This window comes from Rhinolophus hipposideros (assembly GCF_964194185.1).
Source record: "Rhinolophus hipposideros genome assembly, chromosome: X".
Taxonomy (NCBI): Eukaryota; Metazoa; Chordata; class Mammalia; order Chiroptera; family Rhinolophidae; genus Rhinolophus; species Rhinolophus hipposideros.
Genome location: NC_138046.1, coordinates 114,851,439 through 114,873,190, shown reverse-complemented (window position 1 = coordinate 114,873,190; position 21,752 = coordinate 114,851,439). Strand labels below are relative to the sequence as shown.

General features: G+C 40.5%; 1 protein-coding gene and 1 long non-coding RNA gene across 2 annotated transcripts in view; one reads left to right on the top strand and one right to left on the bottom strand.

The window, feature by feature from the left end:
- Positions 1-21,752, top strand: part of LOC308495516 — a 232,239-nt gene that overhangs the window by 7,781 nt on the left and 202,706 nt on the right. The gene's annotated exons all lie outside the window — the stretch shown is intronic.
- The window catches only part of ADGRG2 (adhesion G protein-coupled receptor G2), a gene marked incomplete at its 5' end in the record, with an annotated part of 62,687 nt that overhangs the window by 2,660 nt on the left and 38,275 nt on the right, over positions 1-21,752 (bottom strand). Inside the window, 16 exons of the mRNA XM_081043886.1 lie at positions 1,946-2,098; positions 3,041-3,142; positions 5,352-5,635; positions 6,470-6,569; positions 9,360-9,628; positions 12,088-12,209; positions 12,997-13,100; positions 13,224-13,269; positions 13,838-13,960; positions 14,576-14,719; positions 15,582-15,738; positions 15,918-16,089; positions 18,764-19,143; positions 19,639-19,705; positions 20,241-20,335; positions 21,571-21,608. Coding sequence (XP_080900012.1) covers positions 1,946-2,098; positions 3,041-3,142; positions 5,352-5,635; positions 6,470-6,569; positions 9,360-9,628; positions 12,088-12,209; positions 12,997-13,100; positions 13,224-13,269; positions 13,838-13,960; positions 14,576-14,719; positions 15,582-15,738; positions 15,918-16,089; positions 18,764-19,143; positions 19,639-19,705; positions 20,241-20,335; positions 21,571-21,608 — 2,356 coding nt within the window. The remainder of the gene's footprint in view (positions 1-1,945; positions 2,099-3,040; positions 3,143-5,351; positions 5,636-6,469; positions 6,570-9,359; positions 9,629-12,087; positions 12,210-12,996; positions 13,101-13,223; positions 13,270-13,837; positions 13,961-14,575; positions 14,720-15,581; positions 15,739-15,917; positions 16,090-18,763; positions 19,144-19,638; positions 19,706-20,240; positions 20,336-21,570; positions 21,609-21,752) is intronic.

Here is a 21,752-nt window from a genome sequence, read left to right as displayed (position 1 = left end):
GGTTACATGTCTCAGAAGTGATGGAGTCCACACATGATGTTTCTTCTAAACTGTGAGCTTGTGACCTCGTGTACCAAGTGAGATGGCAGCTGGTACACAAGCCTCTAAGGCATCTTATAACAGAAATATGTAACATTCACACAAACTGTGTGATGGATATGGTTAACATAGCTCCAGTTCTGACACAGCTGAAATAAGGCATGTGACTGTCTGAGGCAGCTGTCCTGATTTAGACATTTTGGTCTGAGAACATTTTGGTGCAGAAACCATTTTACCTGGTATAATTATTATTAACAATTAATAGCAAGGCATTACATTTCCAGCTTCTTTTTTGAAATTGGCTTTCCCATCCTTTGTCCATTCTACATCCTGGTGTGCAGACTGAGGAGTCAGGGACGTCTATCTGATGTGCATTTTATGTGGTATTAAATGCTTGGCCGTTTTGGTGGCCTAACATGCACACCCACCCCCACTGTTGGACAGAAAAAATAGCTGTGTCAAGTCAGCCATGTCAAACAGCTGTGCAACCTGTGCTGCTTCCATCAAATCTGATTCCCTGAAGGACAGCAACATATTGATAGGCTAGGCAAGTGAGCCTTCATTTCTGAGCTCTCTCTAGAATACGGAAAAATCTGGCTTTTAAGAGCCCCAAACGCTTCTATCCCAGCCTGGAGGCTTTACCGATGTGTTGTGAATGTGAGGATTCTTGGTGACCCTCCTCACACCTCCGATTTCTCTACTTGGAGCTGGTTTTCTCATCCTAACTGATGAATCAGCCTTGTTTGTCACTGCCTCTACTCTGTTTACCTACGTTGAGTCATTCCTGATACAGCCGTTTGGCATAGAGGCCAGAGCTCTCCCCTGGTATCTACAGTGAAGAGCTAAGGCCACGTGCAGCTGTTTTTCATCTTATATGGTTCTCAAAGATGGGGCTGGGGGATAGATTTTACACCCCCCCTCCGAGGACTTTTCCCAATGTCTGAAGACATTTTTGGTTGTCATCACTGGGGGTGAGTGGGTGGGTGCTACTGGTATCTGATGGGTTGGAGATCAGGGATGTTGCTGAACACCCCCAAATGCACAGGACAAACCCCCAAACAAGGAGTTATCTAACTCCACATGTCATTTGTGCCGAGGTTGAGAAACCTCAATTTCGGGGCATCCTATTGTATTTTACAAGTCTATACAGACCATTAGGACCTCCTACCCTTGGGAGGCTGGAACACTGTTCAGTAGGTGTATGAACCTTCTCACAAATGTATTTGAATTTGTCATGAAAATAACATCCTAAAATGATGAATAAAGGCAAGGAGATAGTGTACCAGCAGAATTTAAGTTTTTATAAAAATGCAAAAAAAATATTAAGAAGCCAAAGAAGATAGAAATAGATAAGCTTTTATGAGTAATGAACAGCCCAGTCTTATGAAAGAAAGAAAATGTAATGGAAGTTTTATCGAGAAATGTCAGAATTAATGAGTAAAGGAGGTGCAGCAGTAATAATCTATTCATATATTGGTGACAAATATTTTCACCAATACTAGTCACCATATTTGATACTATATTTATGGGGCTTTGGGCACTGTCACAAGGCAGCCACACTGGAAAAGAACGAGCAAACATGACAAGTGAAAAATAGGAAGGTTTAAAAGTGTTGAAAATGTGTATACTAAAAATTGATATCATTTTATCAACTATTTTAGGTACTACTTGCACAGAAATAGCACAGCACTAAAGTCTTTGGGCAGTACTTAACTCACGATTGGCAAAGTTAAAACTTTTAGGTGGTCATGAATTCCCATCACAAAAAATATAAGGGAACCACACTTTGATCCACCAGCCATATATGTGATTATTCACTTTACTTAGCAAAAATGCCATTAAAGGTTAATAAATCTTTAATAAAACAAACACTAGCTTGAGAAATACTATATTGAGACATACGTACCACTCCCGCTCATGAGTCCTGAGCAATCGTTATTCACTAGCAGCGTGGTAGAGTGGGTGGAGTTACTGTTTGACTGCAGGGAATTTGAAGAACTGGACACTCCTTGGTTTACAGTCTGCTTCTTTAAGCCGTTAGTAGCAGTTTTACTCCAGTCTACAGCAGAATAAATATTACGGAAAAACAGGGCCGAATGTTGAAGCTCAAAGGCAAGAGACAGCTCACAGTGTAACTTGTTCTAGCAATTGATCTCCTACTTCCAGATCTTTCAGAGAAGTAGATAGGCACACATTTCACAAGTTGGTGTGATAAAATGTATTTTCATTTAAGACTATATGCATTTGTCCTTTAAATGACTGTCTGGTTAAAAGTAACCTATATTCTCTTAGAACTAAAGGCCAAGCTAATTTGATTATGTCTATAAATATCCACTAAATTAGATAGCCAGGGACTGTCTTAAGAACACATATTGACTGTGTCGTGATGGTTCTTAAATCCATGCAAATGACTGAACTACATGTACTGCCATTTTCTGAATACAGATCTTGTGCAATCAGATCTTTGCAATACTGCAAAGGTTGTGTTTGTCGGTGGTATTTATGCAAAAGGAATTTAGTTTTCAAGCAGTGCTAATTTTTTCTTATTTTCTTAAAAATGAGCTGTTGCTCAACAACACAGCAAGACGTGAAAATACTATAACTTCAAAATAACCAAATATGCTATAACCAAATGTATGCTAAAGCTTATATACAACTTTGAGTCGAGACTTAAAAAGTTATGAAAGTAAATATTAAAAATGACTTTGGGTAAATGGGAACTGTTAGCTCAAAAGGAAATAAATTCTAAAAATTTCACTGTTGCTTCATTCAAGAAGCCAGACATTAATTCTGTTGCTCACCAAGTTCCCAGATATGAATAATTATTATTTTTTTAATTCATTAGGTTTTCCCCTAATGTTCACAATCAATATTTTCTATTGAGCAGTTTCTGTTCATTGATTTCCAAATCCCACAGCCCTTTGGCATTGATTGCTTTGAATCTTGTATAATCTTTTCCTCAAGATTCAAGAGAAGGAATAAAAGTAAGGTAAATCTTTACCAGAATTTTCAGCCAGCCGTAACTTTCCACAGCAAAGGTACCGCCTCCATTGCTTTCTGACATTCTCTTTTGCTACGCAGTAAAAGATGAATATGAAAAATCCTATGGGGGGAGGAAAAACCCACAACACAATGAATTCCAAACTAAGACCTGAATAATGTCATGAGCTTCCTTTGCACAAAAGATAAAATCGTTGGCAGCTACAGGCAAAGTGGAATTCTGCAAATTGAAAAAAAAGTCCAGAATCCTGGGAAAGTTTGCTAATGAAAGGCACCCCAGGGGGACTCTCTTTGTGAGATAAAAAGTATTTATAAAAGGAATGATAACTCCAAATTTCCAAAATTAAATTCACTGTCTCTCCTCTCACATCCTGTCCTGGGCCTTCCCTATCTTGGGCGGTAGAAGGTATGCCCAGGATGCCAGCTCGGACGTAGGCTCCTATCTCCCCTCCCCTCCATATTTATAATAGGTTTCCAATTTCTGTCAAATGCCATCTCCTCCATGTTCAAGCCCCTGCCTGGACTTTCCCTCTTCCTCCCAAGCCTGGGTCACTGCAGCGATAGCCTCGCCTGCCTTCCAGTCTCCCTGTAACCTATGGAAGGAAATTCTGCACTGGCATCTTGGCCACACTTCAGGCTCCACCTCCTACCCACCTCCGTCCTTGTCATACAGGTACAGGGCTCACCACACAGGCCCATTGCTGTGACTCCTCGAGGATTTTGCTAATACTTGCTGAAGTGGAGGAAGAAATCTGGAATCCTCCCTCTCCCCAACCCCTAATCTATCTACTTTAAAATCTTCATTTCAAAACATCAGGTTTGCCTTTTCAGGTACCCATCCTAATATCTTGAATACTGCACACCTTTGTTCATTTGCCACCCTGGGTGGCTACCCTTGGTTGCATTAGGGGAGAAACAGCATGTATGAGAGAGATCAGAATGGGGGTACCCAAGTCCCAAATCAGAGCCTACACATATCTCTCCTTTAATCAACCCCAAAGCCCTATAAATTAGGTTCCCTTTTATAAATGAAACAATACATTCCTTCTATCTATTTATATTCTAATGAAAAGACATTCTGGGGAAATGAAAAAAAGCCGCAGATTCAGTTTCCACATTAAATATGTAAGGGTAGGTATCTTGATTTAGCTTTTATGACTAGTGTGATCTGAGCATATTTTTTTTTCTCTTAAAGTGACTCTTTTATCATGCCTTTGTTAGCAAAGACACTTTTCTATTTAATACTACATGTGTAGTGCGACACCTGGATATACCGATTCAGGAACTGGTACATTATAGGTTAAAATTAACAGTTGTATGTAACCAACAAGCATATTAACTGGCTCTCTTCAAATAAAATAAGGACCGCTAGCCAAATTAGGTATTTGAATTCAATCTCAGGTTGGGATTTCTTTGAAAACTAGCAAAATGATCTATTGCCTGACAGAACCACAGGAGGGTGCTATGGGAGCTAAACACAACAGGAAAAGATGAAACCAAACAGCTGAGAATGCAATTAAAAGTCATACCAACAGAGGATTTGGAATAAAAGGAAGCCAAGGGACATAAATTATTGTTATTGAAATGCAAACCTATTAGGCTGCTCGCTCGGCTCTTAATGCCAAAGTACTGTACTTCCACTAAAAATTCATCAGAGCTGACAAGTATTTGATAACACTGGTCTAAAAGAATTAGTAATTTGCTTTTCTGAAGAATACAGCTAAGAGGGTTCCACATGACTAGAGCTGGACTTCATTACCAAATGGGACGCTCCAAAGTAAGAATGATATGCAAAGCCTGACCCTTTCCTGAGGCACGTCCAGCAGAGCAACTTCTCAGGATTAGCTAATGGGCCAGGCTGCTGCCACTTGGGTCTACATATTGACAGCACATTTCTTATTATCTCCCAATCAAGCACAGACCTAGGAGGTCGGAGTGGCAAGACCTCACGGGAACATTTATGGCATGTGCACTTTTCCGTATGGATGTTCTATTTCAATAAAATTTTTTTTAAAAAGTAAGGAAATAAGTGATGGAAAAGTAATTGACTCCAAGAAAGAGTTCCTGGCAGGTTCCCCTCAGTATGTTCTCTCAGAGGAGACGATGGAAAAAGAGGAAAAAAGTACCACTTGAATTTAGTGAATGCCTTTCTTCCAAGGATCTTAAAGCATCCTTTCTCAAAGATAAATCTGTTTTTCAATGACTGTATCTTAAGCCACTAAATAAGCCACTTGGCAGATACTCTAACTCTTAGTGATATTTTTAAGTTCCACTGGGATCATTCAGTGCGGACTTAGTGCTGTAGAGCTTACCTTGTAAGGTGTTAAAGATGGCAAAGAGATACATGAAGGTGACGTTAACTGGTCCCCAGGCAAAGAAGGCAAAGCCCCAAGTAATTCCCAGTAAAAACGTAAGGCCGGCAACGCTCCTGAGGTCTTGAATACTGGTTTTTCGCTGGGCTCCCAGTTGCTTCTTCTTTTTAATTCGACAGAGCTGAACCAGGACCACAATGAACATGCTGATGTTCAGCAAAAATATCACACAGAAATATCCCACAACTGTAATATAGAATACAGCATTGCTGTTGATCCAGCAGCTGGAATTGGGGGGGAAAAACCCAGGGGAAAACATATTACAATGCTGAAATATAGTTCAAAATGATACAATGAATTAATATCATTTTACCGAAACAGTTCCTGTAAGTACAAAAGAAAATAAAGATAAAACCACTGCTCTCCACAACCATTTATACCTCTAGGCAAAATAAATAAATAAATCTAAGACACTTTGGGACACTTGGTGTTGAAAGTATTTAAAAGTTACTCTTCGGAAACATTCAGGATTTTACCCCCTTTAAATCCTAGTGATTCTATGCCGTGAGTCTTTACTAACAATGTAACTGGTGCTTCATTTTTTATCAGAGGCTTATGAAAGTATTTTCATTCTCTCTATGGCTGAGGGGGCTGGGTGAAAAAAGTGAAGGGAGGAAGTAGTACAAATTGGCAGTTACAGAGTAGTCACAGGGACGTAAAGTACAGCACAGGAAATATAGTCAGAAATATTGTAATAACTATATATGGTACGAGGCGGGTACTTGACTTATTGGGGGATCACTTCATATATTATATAAATGCTGCATACTATGCTGTACACCTGAAACTAATATAAAATAATGTTGAATGTCAACTGTAATTGGAAAAAAGTATTTTCAAAATACTTTCTCCTAATTTGTTTTCTTTAATACTTAAGTAGTAGCATGGCATTTCCAACTAGTTTGTCCCATTACATATATGACTGCAAAGGCTCTGTAAATGTTACTGGATTTTATTAGGCTGAGAGCCAGAGTTGATATGCTGATGAGATTCTCCACGTTCATGGAGAATTCTCTTTTCCAGTTCACTTAACATTCCCTCTGGAGCTTTGTACTCACAAGTCATTGGGCGAGCCACTAGGGAATTTCCCATAGGATCCAAGCCCGTAGTTATCTGGGGATATAGTCAGGACGATGGTCACAACCACAGCTGGTACCCCTGGAAGACAGGAAACATCGGTCACACACATTCTAATAACCAAAGATGGTGAGAAGACAGAATAGAGGTCATTGTTTTCTTCTGGCAGCAGGGACTGGTGAACTGTTCACCAAACCTGGTTTCTCTTCCTCCTTGCATATCTCCCAGCCTCCCTTGCAGCTAGGTGTGTGGCCACATGACTAGGTGTTGGCCGGTAGGATATGGACAGATGCGATCTGCTCCACCTCTAGGCTTGTCCCATAAAAACCTGTGAGATCCTCCCCTCTTTCCCTCCAAATTCAGGGCAACCTTGGAAGCCCTGTCATGAGGCAGAGCAGAGTCTCCAGCAGTTTGAGTTCTGAATAACTGCAAGACCAGAGACCCGTCTGCTCCTGCTAATGGACTGCACACGAGTGAAAAATTATCTTCTCCTGAGATTTCAGGGTTTGTTGACTATAGCAGCCAGTGTCACCCTTAACTTATACATGCCTGGGATGGAATTGTAAGGGTCAGGTGGCAGGCAAAGTGAAGGGCTCCAGAATGTAAACAAAATGTGAGTCGTAATCGACTTATTAGCACTACCGGCAACTCCTGGCAAATCTTTCACTGTGACCTCAGAAGTCCTCGACCGATTATCTGGAACCCATTGATGGACTGAGGAGCCTGACCTGGTTGATTTGGGGTGGTGACTGCCACTATGCTGGCTCTCTCAAGGGCCCACAGGAACTCCCACTAAGAGGAGGCACAGTGTGAAGACTTCCCCCCCACCCCCCCAGTTAAAATGGTTTTTGGCGGGGAAGGAGTCCTCACCCCTCCATCCCATCAGCCTCCACTCGGCCCCACACAGACCAGCCTGACACCAAATCTCAAGGCCCTGGTATGTAAAAAGCAATTCATTCATAGACAAGTTGGGGTGCCTGCTACAATCTAACATAATATTTCATTTAATTCTTTCATATTCGTACTTTCTGGAGACACTGACATATGATGACTTCCAAAGGGAGACACTTTCCTAAAAATAAGATATTGGGGGTGTGGAGCTAGTCTTTGACGAGGGGAGCTGACCTCTCAGAATTCTACAAAGACGACAGAATTTGTGCCCAGTGTCAGAAGCAGTGACTTATTTTTCTGGGAAGAAGTGATTTATCTTTCTGGAAAGGTGGTATTCTGTTATTCTTCACAAAGATATCATGACAGGTGGGTGACAAGGGTGGTAAAAGGTCTGCAGTCCTGTTGTGTAAGGATTATTTAGCCTGAGAAAGAGGAGACTTTGGGAGGGATGGCAGCTGTAATACAGCGGAAGGGATTCGCATAAGAAATCAGAAAGCCAGGCTTGGCTGTTCTGAGCTGTGTAAATTGGGATAAATCAGGTCAACACTCTGAGTTCGTTTCTTCACCTGGAGTTAGCAATAACTGCCTTGCTAACCTCACTGACTTGTCCTTCGTGGGGTTACTTGTGTGAAAATACATGGAAAAATGGGGCATTATACTTAATGTTGTACATTAGGTCGGTGCAAAAATCATTGAGGTTCAAAGGTAAAAAATAATTGCAAAAACTGCAATTACCTTTGCACCAACCTAATATTATTTGGAGATTGTCTAAATGACTCTTTGGCAGAAAGACATGTTAGCTTATTATTTTTTTTGCCTGACAGAGTAAAACCAAGACCACTGGGTAAATGCCAACAGAGAGCCAAGTGAGTTTAATGCAAAAACAGAACTGTAGAGCTTTAGAAAAATTGTTACTGGTTGCCTTGTAAAGTATTAAACCTAAGGCAACAGGCCCCAAATGGAGTTGCTTATGCTAAGCGCCATGTCACCAAAGCGAGACTTATTTACAGTTTTGGCTCTCTCAGAAATGGAAACTTATACCAGTCAATCAGGAATGGCCTTTTTAGCACTAGGTAGTTAGGTCATCTGCCTGATAGGCCTCTGCCATCCCCCAAAGGAAAGGGACTTTGCAATAATCAATCCACTTTTCTGTCTAGTATAACTTCCTTGTTCCTGCTGCCTTCTGCCTATAAAAATCTTTCATTTTGGACAGCTCCTTGGAGCTCCAATCAATCTGCTAGATTGGATGCTGCCTGGTTCATGAATCGTTGAAAAAACACCAATAAGATCTTTAAAATTTACTCCACTCAATTTTGTTTTGTAACTGAGGTAATAAGCTCCCCCAATGATAGGAGTGTCCAACCAGAGTTATGTTATCTTTAATCCAGAGTAAGTCAAATTGAGGAGGCTCCTACATTTGGTGGGGGGTTGAATGAAGAAACCTTTAAGATCTTTGGGGTGTCTAAGACTTTGTGACCCACCACCAACAGGTGGCATGATCTGAAATATTGTGCCAGCATAGCAGTGAAGTTACATTAGGTTTTATCTGTATGTTCTCTCACTCTGCCCTTCTGAGCATACCATCATGCATGTGTGGGACATCCGGGAGGCCCAGAACAGAGTGAGGCTAGCTGGGAGCGCAGGGCCTGAGAGTTTGGCTCCATGATTATCTAGCTAACTTTTTCAATCTATTGAGCGCCTTCTGTGTGCCCGCCCCAGTTCTGGACATACAAAGAGGATTCATAGCTCTAATCTCAAAGAGTTTTATATTCATAACCAAGCCAAGGGAAATATACAGGTGTTCTAGAAAGAGATTTGACAGGGCTACTCTTTGGGCAGTGCAACATGGAAGGAGAATAAAGCTGTTTTAGAAACCTGCCACTGTGACCTGTTTCATCATTGTCTCTACCTGATTAAAAATCAAAACACTGGAGAAAAAGCAGAGAAAGCCGAGGCAATGTGCAAGCAAATGATACATACCCCAACCAACAATGCAGAATTTAAGGATGTATTTCCGGATGTAGGTATTAAACACTTTGACAAGAGCCAGATACATATGAAATGCTTCCAGGCCCATCCATGTAAATGAGACCAAGAGAAAATAATGCAAAAATACAGCCGCCGAGATGCAGAGGCCTCGTACATCATAGAGAGCAATCCACGCGTCTAAAAGGAACACCAGGTTGAGCAGGAGCAGAGCTGCGCAGAGCTGAATGAGGATTTTGGAGGGGTAATCTCTCCGGATCTTTCTAAAAGGAAAGGACAAGAAAAGAATTAGCATCACATTCTCCTTATGTGCACGTATCTGAGTTTTAAGCAATTTATTTTGATTCTTTAGTAAATGTCTATCATAGTCCCCCCTCATTTGTGGGAAATACATTCCAAGACCCCCAGAAACTGTGGATAGTACTGAACCCTATATATCAGGGGTGTCCAAACTATGGCCTGCGGGCCAACTGCGGCCCACAATCCATTGTTAATTGGCCCGCAGCAAATTCCAAAAATATATTTAGTTTACTTAAATAAACCAGGTGAGGCAATACGTACTTCACCTCGAGTGAGTGGCCCGACTGTTTGTGTATTTTACCGCATATGGCCCTTGGTGAAAACGTTAAAAAAAGTTTGGACACCCCTGCTATATATACTGTGTTTTTTCCTATACATACATACTTAGGATAAAGTTTATAAATTAGGCACAGGAAGAGATTAACACCAATAACTAATAATAAAAGAACAATTAGAACAACATACTGTAATAAAAATTATGTGAATGTAGTGTTTCTCTTTCTGTTTCCGGTGATTTTGCTTAAGTCTTCATTTAATAGGCTCAATGCTTTCTGGTGCAACATATTACTGTCAATCAGAAAACATTTTCTGTTCATGTCTTCCACCTATAAATTTAATGCCTTTTCCACCTTAACTAAATACTTATCATATACTTGTGGCTGTAACTCTTGCAGTTTGAGGTACGACAGCAAAACTAGCACAAGTTTCTTTTTCCTTTGTCATAATTTCACGGATAGAAGATTCCTTCTTACTGTAGATCTTAGCAACCTCAGCATCCAGTTCTCTTTCTTGCCTTAATTAAGTCAAGAACTGTTGCCTTTTTATTTGAAGGAAGCCCTTTACAGCTTCTCTTTGGCGTATCTGAATTACCAGCATCACTGCTTTTGTGCTTTGGGGCCATTATTAAGTAAAATAAGGATGAGTTGAACACAAGCGCTGCAATCACCAAGACAGCTACTAAGTGACTGACGGGCAGGTAGTGTATACAGCATAGATACGCAGGGTAAAGGGGTGATTCACGTCCTGGGCAGGATGGAGCAGGATGGCGTGAGATTTCATCATGCTACTCACTCAGAACGGTGTGCAGTTTAAAACTTATGGGTTGTTTATTTCTGGAATTTTCCATTTGGACAGTAGTTGACCGTGGGTAACTGAAACCATGGAGAGCAAAACCATGGATAAAGAGGGACTATGCATATGTGTACATTTCCTCTCTTTGAGTATGTGTGTGTGTGTAGGCATTAAAACCAACAACAATAACAAAGGACAAATCTAAACAGAATGATTTGTGGTAACCATAAGGAAAATTTGTGTTTGTATTTCTGTGGAACCTTTTACACGCTGACTGTTGACCCATCCTTTTAAATAGTTTGTAGTGGAATCTACTGAGTACCCACCCCCTATTTCTCCCAAACTACTTCTAGAAGCATTGCTGCTGCTTCCTATATAATAGGTTCCTATATTCAGATCTTCAAAATATAGCCAGTGTCCCCGATTATGTTATTAGTTAAAATGAGATCATGGAAAGAAGAGTTTAAACTATAGCTAAATGAAACAGACATAGGAAAATACAGCTAATTGATGACATGTACATGCTTATGTGTGTGAAATTAGATCTGGTGAAGTCATTCTGAGTAATGGCTGGCCCTATGGTAAATTAGTCTCATCAATAATATCTTCAAAGGTCTAGTAGATCTGTAGTCACAGCTGGATCCTAAGTTTGGCACTCAAAGTAAATTTATGCATTTCCTGATCAGTGTCCAAAATCTACATCTCAGAACTTATATATTATTTTATTTAGTTAATGTAATAAAAGTGGCTATTTCCATCTTTTCCAACAGAATTTGTTGGAATTCCCCCAAAAAAGTGACCAAAGGGACCCTTTTGATGAGCCAAAGAGGTGCTGTTATTTGGAATATCACACTTGCTTTCATTTACAAAGCTGTGCTCACCGAGTATCTATATTTTTCAGTGATGCTTTACACCCTTTTTTCTTCTTCAACCACATATGCTAATGACTTTAATCTTTTGTGTTTGCTTGGTATAATTTAGAAATGTAATATATTAAATATAGCTCTTATGCTGTGCATGGAACTATGGTCTAATTCAGATTGTAAGCTGTTGGTTTTTGGGGTCTATATCCATCTTTCATTTCACATTTAATGTCAACTAAGTACCAGGCATCATTTTAGGTACAAAAATGATTAAGACACAAACCCTGCCTTCAAAGAGTGCATAGACAGACTAGTGGAAGGAAGCAAGTATATAAACCAAAAAGTCCCATGAAGTTTTACATATATGTGGCCCCACTAGGTGGGTTCATAGGATAAGGTAGGTTGAGGAGTTCACTTAACTAATATATTTTGGCAATAGAGGTGAGTACTGCATCCTATAATCCAAGTTTCTAGTCGCGGATACTCACTCAAACGCTATGTAGGTTATAAGAGTAACTGACAAAAAAATTGATGAAAGCCCACAACCAATATAGGTTATAAATGTCAGCGCCATCATCTGAGCCGGTGGCAAGGATGTTCGAGACAGGTCCTAGAAAAGAAAATATTGTTTTCAAGACCAAATATTTTAAATAAGAGACATGATTTACATTGATTGAATGTTCTAAGTGCCCGTCCATAGTTCAACAAACCTACAAGGTGGGCAAAATTATTGCCATCAAGTAAAGGTAATGAAACCAAGGCCCAGAGAGGTTAAGTAATTTGTCCATGGTCACACAGCTATGAAGTAGAGGAACAAGGATCTAAATTCAGGTTTGGCTGACTCCAAAGCCCATGTACTTGATCAGCGTATTACAGTGCACTTGAGAAGCACTGGGCTAGGAGCCTAAAGACTTGAATTTGGCTTCTGGCTCTTATATTTCTTAGTTATATGACTGTGGACAACTACCCACCAAATAAGTCTTAATTCTGACTTCATTCAAATGACAATGCCCCATTCTACTTGTCTTGCAAGATAATCTTGGGGAGATTAAATAAGATAATTTCTGTCAAGGTGATGTATAAAAATTTTAAAGAGCATTGCAAACTAACCAATTTTTATTACCCATTTTAATCTGAATTCCCCAGTCCTCCTAACTATTTAAATGAAAAAACTTAAATGTAAATATAGAATGAATGGGAAAAAAATACTTCCATGTTCACGTATTGTCCTTCAAGTGCATTTGCTTATTAGAAGAGTAATTTTATTGGTCTGTAACTTTGCCACAACATCATAGCTACTGATATATTGAAGTCATCCATCAGATTAGACATGGTGGTATAATGCCCAGCTACCCCTCAGACCCATAACCCAGGGCCAGGTAGTGTGGGGATATTACCAGTAGGACGCCGAAGCTTGTAAGGTGGCTGCAGGTACAGATGGTTTCATTCAGCCTCCTGTCTTTGACAGAGCAGCCATCGGATGACCAGCCTCCTCTGCCACCTGTGGCATTGGAAAGAGTATCTGTCCTATCAGCAAGGCTATGGCACCAATGACTGCCCTTCCTCCCCATTCTCCCCCTCCCTGCCCACTCCAGACTTTGTAAAAGGTATGACTAGAACCTACCGTTTCTGCCCAAGTCCCAAAATACACATCTCACTGTTAAGTCATCCTGCAGTAGAAAGATGCATTACAAATAATTAACATACCAAACTGAAAAAACTGTAAAGCAATTGAAAAAAAACCTGATATTTTTAATTGCAGAATCTCATAATTGTTCCTTAGAAGCAAGCAAGTCTCACATAGGTCAGCACTTCTTAAACTCAGCAATCGTGCATAGGAGGTCTTGCTAAAATGCACATTCTGATCCTGGGTCTGGGATGGGGCCTACATGTCTGCAGACCCCACTTTGAGTAGCAAGATCATGCACAATGTGAACTGAACTGGGAGACGTTTTTCTCTTTGGAGGTGAGAATCAGACCTGCAGCCACAGATCTCAATGAGCTACAGTTCGACAATTGATAAGCGCTTGCTTTTGCACTGTTCCTTCTTGGAAATTAGGTGGTCAGTTATTAGGCATGCTAAAACCCAACGGAGTGACCATGTGACTCTAGCCTTACACACTGTCCTAAGTGAATTTAAGCTTGTGCTGGATCTCCTTTTTTGGGGGCCAAGTCTTACTGGCATAGTTCGCACAAAGTGTTTCTGGTCAGTGAACGGACTAGACAGGCCTCTCCCACCTGGCTCTGGCCGATGTGCTTTAATGTAACCGTCACATTTCTTGTCAGGTTCTTGACAGTCAGGTTCGCAACACTGGACGATATGACGTAGCTGATCAGAGAGAGGTTCTCCAAGGCAGGGTCCTAACACGCCAAAGAATCAAGGAGATGGCAAGAAAAAATGAAATGTTATCAAAGAGTTTTAGAGCTGGAAGGGACCCTAAGGACTGTTTAGTCCGTATTGTCTATTTTACAACCTAGGTCAGAAATTGAGGGACAGGGAGTAAAGTGACTTTCCCAAGGACCATAATTAGAAGCAGAGCTTGTCCTACTATACAGTGGTCTAAATACCAAGTTAAATTTCACAGATTAACACAACGGGACCTTCATGAATCTTAAAGGGAACATGGCATTAAGCCATTTTAACTGTGTATCCTAGAGCGAATTACTTAACCTCTTTGTGCCTCCATGGTCTCATCTGTAAAATGGGGACAATAGTTTAATGGTTCCTTCCTCACGGAGTTGTTGAGAGGATTAGAGTTAACATTTCTAAGTACTTAGGATAGTGCTCGGCAATTGGTAACTGTCAGTTACTGTTATGTATCATCACTAGCATCCTTAGGTCCTGTCTAAAAGTAAACTGTGCCTTTTCAGCACTTCATTTCACTTCTAGCAGGCTCAAGAATATGTGAGGATTAAAATGAACAAAACTCCCTCCCGAATAAAACCTAAATCAAAAGCAGTTAGTGGCAACTTTACCTGAAACAGGGCAGGTGTTTCAAAAAAGTTGAACTGAATCCGGGAAGCTAGCTCTACATCATTAGCCGGTAAATTACTCATCAGCGATGAAGGCAGAGTAATCACGCCAATACTATTCTCAGGAGCCTCAGTTTCCAGAGAAACCTGAAAATCAAGTAAACGATAAGAAGAATATTATCTAGGGGCTAGTATAAGGAGGAGTTGGAAAACACAAATAAGAGGAAGGATCATGTAGGAGCATTTATCTGTGGTGTCTATATAATCGGTTCTTCTTGTTTCTCTGATTGCTACGAAATTAGAGGGGATGTATAATAAGGAGACGGGGCCTTGGAGCAGGTAAGAAAAATTTTAAGGATACAGAGAAACAGAAAGTGCAGGATATTATGTGTCAATGATATCTCCATAAAGCGGGGGGGGGGGGGAGAAAGTGCAAGGTAACTGCAGACCCCAGGGAGACCACAGTAGCCACACACCAACTGGGTGGCCTGTTAGGGCAAAGTCTTTCTAGAACCACATGCACTAAACTTGTAAGGGGCAGACTATAAAAATGAAAAGGCAAGACTTGGTTTTACTTGTCCAGCCCCCAGTCCCTCGGATAGGTAGATAGAAAACACTAGGGGCGGGATTGATATTCAGCACCACTATTCACACCAGTGTAGTCCTAACACTTATTTAAATATTGGAATGGGTTGATAAATAGCTGATGTCCCTGCCCTCTCCCAACTACCTAGAACTCTCCGCTGAACACTTCGCCCACCTCACCCTCCCCAAACTCCCACAATCCAGCTGTTAAAGGCTTAACACTGGGCACAACAAAGACCTCTGAGAACCTGCTCCAGCCAAGAGCAATATCCTTTTTTAGATTCTGTGGTGCTTCGTTGTAGATGTGAAATATTTTGAATATCACCTCTGTCTATAAGCAGTAATTGCCTCAGTCATGAAGTACATGGGGACTATTATAATCATATACAAGAAAAATCTGTTTCGACAATAAATTAGGATGTACCTGAAGATTGGCAGGGTCTTGGGCAGCAAAGGTAGTTGTGTTGAAATTACTGGCATTCACTCTGACCACGGCCAGAGCCAGAGAAGGGGAGGTTAGACTTATGGTCTTGGTTGAAAAATTCAGCTGTAAGCCAATGTCATCCACTACTTTTAGCAATCTGTAAAGATAAGTGGCAGTTCAGATTCAGCACTCCCACTTTGTTTTCCCCATTCTAGCAGAATACAGAGTAGCAATTGAAGTCATTATGAACCTCACAGTGGCAGAGAAAATACTTGGCTATAATTAATCATGTAAGAAGCGTGGTTATCATTAGAGGGTCAGTTTGCTAAGTCATACCTTTGGGCCAGAGGGGCCAGCAAGGCAGGTGGGGAACGGAGGAGTTTGCTGACTTGGCTTATCATTTCTTCCGCGAGGTTAGGCTCCAGGCTGCCTAAAGACAGAACTTTCTCCATCTGAGACACTTGGTTCTCAAGATCAGAAGCACTGATGCCGCTGGTGTGAACAATTTCTGTAACAGAGAGCCAAATCACTTGATGAACACACAATGGAAAAATTCACTAATAAAGAAACATACATAGACTCTGTGACCTGGCAAACCCATTCCTAGGTATTTGCCCCAGGGAAATGAAAACATGTCTTAAAAGAGATTTGTTCATGAATGTTTATAGTGGCTTTTTTTTTCGTGATAGTGCCAAACTGGAAACACCCAAATGTCCATCAACTGGAGAATGGGTAAACAAACTGGTCCATCCACACAATGGACTATATTATTCAGTAATAAAAAGGAACTGATACATATAACAACACGGATGGGTCTCCAATTCTCTAAGGTATTATGGTAACTGAAAACAGCCAGGCTCAAAAGGCTATATACTGTATGATTCTCTTCATATGACACTCTAGAAAACCCGAACATACAGTATAAGGAAATAAAACAGATCAGTGGTGGCCAGGGGCTGGGGGTAATGGGCAGGGGTGTTGACTACAAAGGGACACGAGGGAACTCTGGGAGTAGTGGGAGTGTTATATATTCGTGATGGTGGTTACATGACTGTGGGTGTTTATCCAGCCTCATAGAACTATAAAATTTTCATCCATCCATAGAACTGGATAAATTTTATTGTATGTAAATTATACTTCAAGAAACCTAACTAAAAAAGTGTAAAAGCACATCAGTGTATTTAGTGTGTATTCATACAGGCATAAATATACCTGTATTTAATTTATATGACGCATACAGGATTTTATGTGGGTAACTAGATGCAATTTTTGTGGGAAAGAGAGTATTATAAAATTAATAGGTGAACTACCAGCTGTAAGCCTGATTTTTAACTCTTTTTAAATTGGGAAACAATGATACAAACCTTTCTAACAAAAAAGTCCCTTAATTTTATCACCTAACATCCTATTTCTTATTTTGCATGTTCCTTTTCTAATCTTTATCCATGTGTTACAACATACTGTTATAAACATGGTGTGCAAACTATTTTTTGTATTTTCACTTCACTCAAGACTTGAAAAATGCCCCCAAGTCTCTGTTTAGCTGTTCTTCTACCTGGCTGTGTAATAGTCACTGTGTTATGTGAGTCATTGTGACACTGTCATATTTCAGCATCCCTCTCTTGTGGAACCATTAAGTTATATTATCTACTTTTTAGCTACCAGGTAAATACCCTAACATATCTTTTATGCATATGTCCCTCTGCTTCTGTTGTCTCACTGCCTGAAACCCAAGTCCTGGGAATAGAAGCACAGATCCAAGAGGCCAGTTAGCTTTCTGTGTAGCCTTTCATTAGCCTTTCTGTGTAGCCTTGTTAGGTTGATTCTCAGGGTCAATGGTGATAGCTTCAGAAAGGTGGGCATTTTAGACCCAGGCTAATGAACTTCAATTGTACTTTGTTCTTTTTTTTTTTTAATTATACTTTGTTCTTCATCAGCCATTAAACCTTCTCTTGACTAGAGTCCCAATAAATTTCTTATTTGGCCTAAAAATGTTCATATTTATTTTAAAAATTGCTTTTTGTGTGTGCAATTTTTGTGCAAATTTGAAGAAATATCAAGTCATTTGGCAGAAGTTCTAAATCTCCTGAGGGGAGGTGGTGACATGTGTGGGAGGAGGCAGGGACCACGACCTGAGCTGCAATCTCATGTCACCAAGAATTTGGCTTTGCCTCATGCCATCCAAAATTCTAGAGAAGACCTGCTCCTCACTCACTGAATTGAAACCCTGGAGAGTATCCAGACTTCTTTCTGCTTCCTTCCTTCTTTATCCTTTACCCCTAAACCTACTTCATGCCCTGGGACCCCTTTGCAATTCCCATGCCATTCTTCTGTATGCCATTGTTCTCTACCTAGTGCTGTTAGTGTGATTATTTTCATCTTTGAGTAGAGCAGGCTGAGTCAGGAGGAGCTAAATGGCTTCTCTCAGATCACACGGCCTGCGAGGGCCCATGCAGCCCCACGCCTGGGACTTCTGAGTATTTTCCCCCTACTCACGGCTACCTTGGCCCAGTCCCAGTTCTGTTACTCTGTGACTGATTTTCCAGAACACCAATTTTTTCTTTTGTCTTCCATCTAAACGGAGTTACTGCGTTTAGCAGTTCAAAAGTTTTCTCTTCAGAGAAAACAGTGACCCAAAAAACCTTTTGTAGGAGAAAGAAACCTATAAAATAACTCATCTTGATAAAATAAGATCTGTGCTTGCCTCAGAGCTATTTCTCCACTCTTGGTCAAAACAGTTACACTCAGCCATATCTATGTTCCATGAATGCCTGCAGGAAAGCTCTCGAAATCAAGCTGACATCATAAAAAGAAAGGCTCAACATGATCTCATTACAGATACAGTGGTACCTCGGTTTTCGAACGTAATCTGTTCCGGAAGACCGAGTTCTGAAATGTTCAAAAACCGAGGTGCGGTTTCCCTATAGAAAGTAATGCAAAATGGATTAATCCGTTCCAGACCTTTCAAATCAACCCCTAAAACTGCAAATTTAGCATGAATTTTACTATCTAATGATACCATAGATCCATAAAACTTACGGCATCCGTAAACTGAAATGTTCATCAACGGAGATGTTCGAAAACCGAGGTACCACTGTATCTCGATTTGGCAGGCTGGCAGCTAGGTGTCAGGTAGCCAGAATTACAACAAACATAGAAGCAGCTTGATGCCTGATATTTACCTGTCTTGTCAGGAGGTGTGCTGGCCGTGATGACATTCACAAGGGCAGACATGGTGGGAGAGGGATGTGAGGATTTCACAGGTGGCAGGGTGTGGTGAAGATCAGTTTGGGGCATAGGGGAAGAGAGAGTTCCAGATTGGGAGAATATGTCAATGGTAGGGCTAAAAGCTATGGGAGCTGAAGGCTGGGGAGAAGGAAGGTGAATCATTCCTGTGAGGCTCTGGGTGACAGGTGGATGATCTAGAGGCTCAACAAAAGAGAAGGCACTGGAGACCCGGGAAAGAACGGTGGCCAGAGGAGCAACTGGGATGGAATTGCCGGAAGAAAATGGTGGGCCACGTGGATGACCAGCATGACACAGAACTGGATCCTGCAGATCACTAAAAGAAAGAATCAGAGAAGTGCACATGAGACATAAATGAGCTACCAAGAGATGACTCTCTTCCTCTGGCAACCATCCTACACCACCCGGAGGCTTGGGCTGCACTCCAGACCAAGGACATCATAATCTTGGAGGGTGGGAGGCAGGCATCAGTGTTTTTAAAACTCCCCAGATGATTCCAACATGCAGCCAGGGCTGAGAACCACTGCTCTGTCGTCTAGATCTGTGCTACTCAAAGTGGAGTCCATGAACCAGCAACACTGGCTTCTCTTGGGATCCTGTCAGAAATGCAGAATCTCAGGCCCCACCCAGACCTACTGGATCAGAATCTGCATTTTAACAAGATCCTCAGTAATTGATATTTGCAGTAATGTTTGAGAAGTGCTGGAATTGAAAGCCCTTATTCACTGTCAAAATTCCAAAGTTCCTTAGCCAACATAGCCATTAAATGTTATTACTTTTTTAGGAAAAGGGTCACATGTTTGCTACATACCACTGCAGTTTTTCTAACTCTTCTGGGGAGGAAGGGCAGGGTATTCTGACAGAACAGCAGCACTGTTCTGGAGGAGACAAAAGGAAAGAAGAAAATGCATGGTCAAGAATAAGTAGAAGCTTAGATCCATCAAGTATTACAGTTCTTACACTGACTGTATTTTAAGGAGCATTTGTCTAAAACAGGTGATGAAATAAATGGGATGAAATTATATTGACAGTTATATATACAAAGTAGGTGCTCAAAAATAACAAGTGAATAATTTCGGGGGGGTTATATGCACACAATATCAATCGCTCTTCAGCAACTCCGAAGAGGAATTCAGAATTAAACAGATCCCAGCAGCAAGCCGTGGAAATTCCAAATAGATTTCTCCTTCTCATCAGGGTTTATCATGTTTTCAAACACAGTATACTAAAATTTAATCACGAAAGCAGGAAAAATCACTCTTTAGAGATCCTGCAAAACTGCCCAAGGACGAAAGAGTCAAAAACAGACAGCTGTAACATATGTAAATTTATTAATTATATTTTCAATTTAAAAAAGAACACCTCACAGCCATGTGAAGATGAACACTAGCAGTAAAGATAGAGACAACTTACCTATCGGGCGAATCTTTACTCTTTTCAAAGCCACCATTACAGCACATATGTTCACTGTCTTATTCAGTTTTATTGTGAATGTACAATTGAATGTGCTATAAAGAGAAATACATACAACCAGAATGTTACTAAATTGGAAATCTACCTACATATTTGTAATTGCGTTTTTAAATTTAGAGTGAGGAAAGGGGACTGTTAACTTGCAATGTTACCTTAATAAGCTTGTAAACACCCACGTACCATGGTCTGAATTTTACCCAAAAGACTTTAAAGGACAAGAAATTTACAGAGGTTTACATTCATGGAGCACACACAGCTGATGATTCATTTTGACTGCCTGCACAGAGAACAGGCTCTGGTGAAACGTGGCTGCAAAGACAAGAATCTCGACATCTAGTCTTAGCCCCAGCTAGCTACTGTGTGGCATCTGTGGGATTTGAATGTCCATCATCGGAGCCCTTTCAAATACCAGCCTACATGAACATCAAAGTCTCTTAAATCCAAAGTCTCTCTGGAGATTAAATCTAGATGAGCAGATAACTAGGAATTTAAGACATTCTGTTTCTTTTCTACTTTGGTTTTGGTTTGGGTAAAAAAAAAAGTTAATATTGCAAAGAACAAAAAAGAGGTAAGTGACATGAACTAAATACATATAGTGGATGAGGATTCGATCTGCAATTTCATGGAAGACTTGCCATTATTTGTACCAATGAATAGTTTGATGAGTAGAAAGTGTCATTTTCTAGGACTTTTACTCTCACAGAATGCTCAAGGTTCAAGTAGTGAGATTATTGATCTATAAGCCGTTGCTTTATGCAGCCAGGACAGCCAATGGACACAATTTAAAATGAGAATCTGCGCAACCTCAAATAATTGTCGGGCAATCTCTGATTCACCCACGCATACACTTTAATTTCTTGTTTTCTCTTTCTTGCCAATCTTTTCCTTCTGTCTCCCCTTCTTCTCCCAAGCTCCATATTGTATTCCTTCTTCTCTGACTGTCCCTCACCCTGAGTGGACCACTGTGAGCCATTTCTTGGTCATATTGGTGGCCCCTGGGGCTAAGGACCTGATAATCCTTAGCTTTATAGAACCAGAGGTCAGTGGCCCGACACCACCCACCCCTCTGTGCTTCATAAAGAAAGGAGAACATGGTTGTGACAGAGTGATGAGTGTTTTGGAACAATAAAGATACATATATCCAAAATGTCATTAATAGGTAATTATTTTAGAGGAACACCTTTGAATTTGCAACCTAAGGTTCCTCAATACTTTATTTCTCATGAGTAGAGCATTAATGGTATTTATAAAAGTATTAAAAATAACTGACCTTTGAGCATCTTCTGTAGTACACACTATAAAATAAGTCTGAAACAAACAAACAAAATATATGTATTACTTTGATAGTTGAAAATGTCAGACAAGACAACCCAGGACTAATCAACAGCATCACTGAATTTTAGAACTACAAGAATCCCTAGGGATGATCCAGTTCACATCCCTACTAGATTC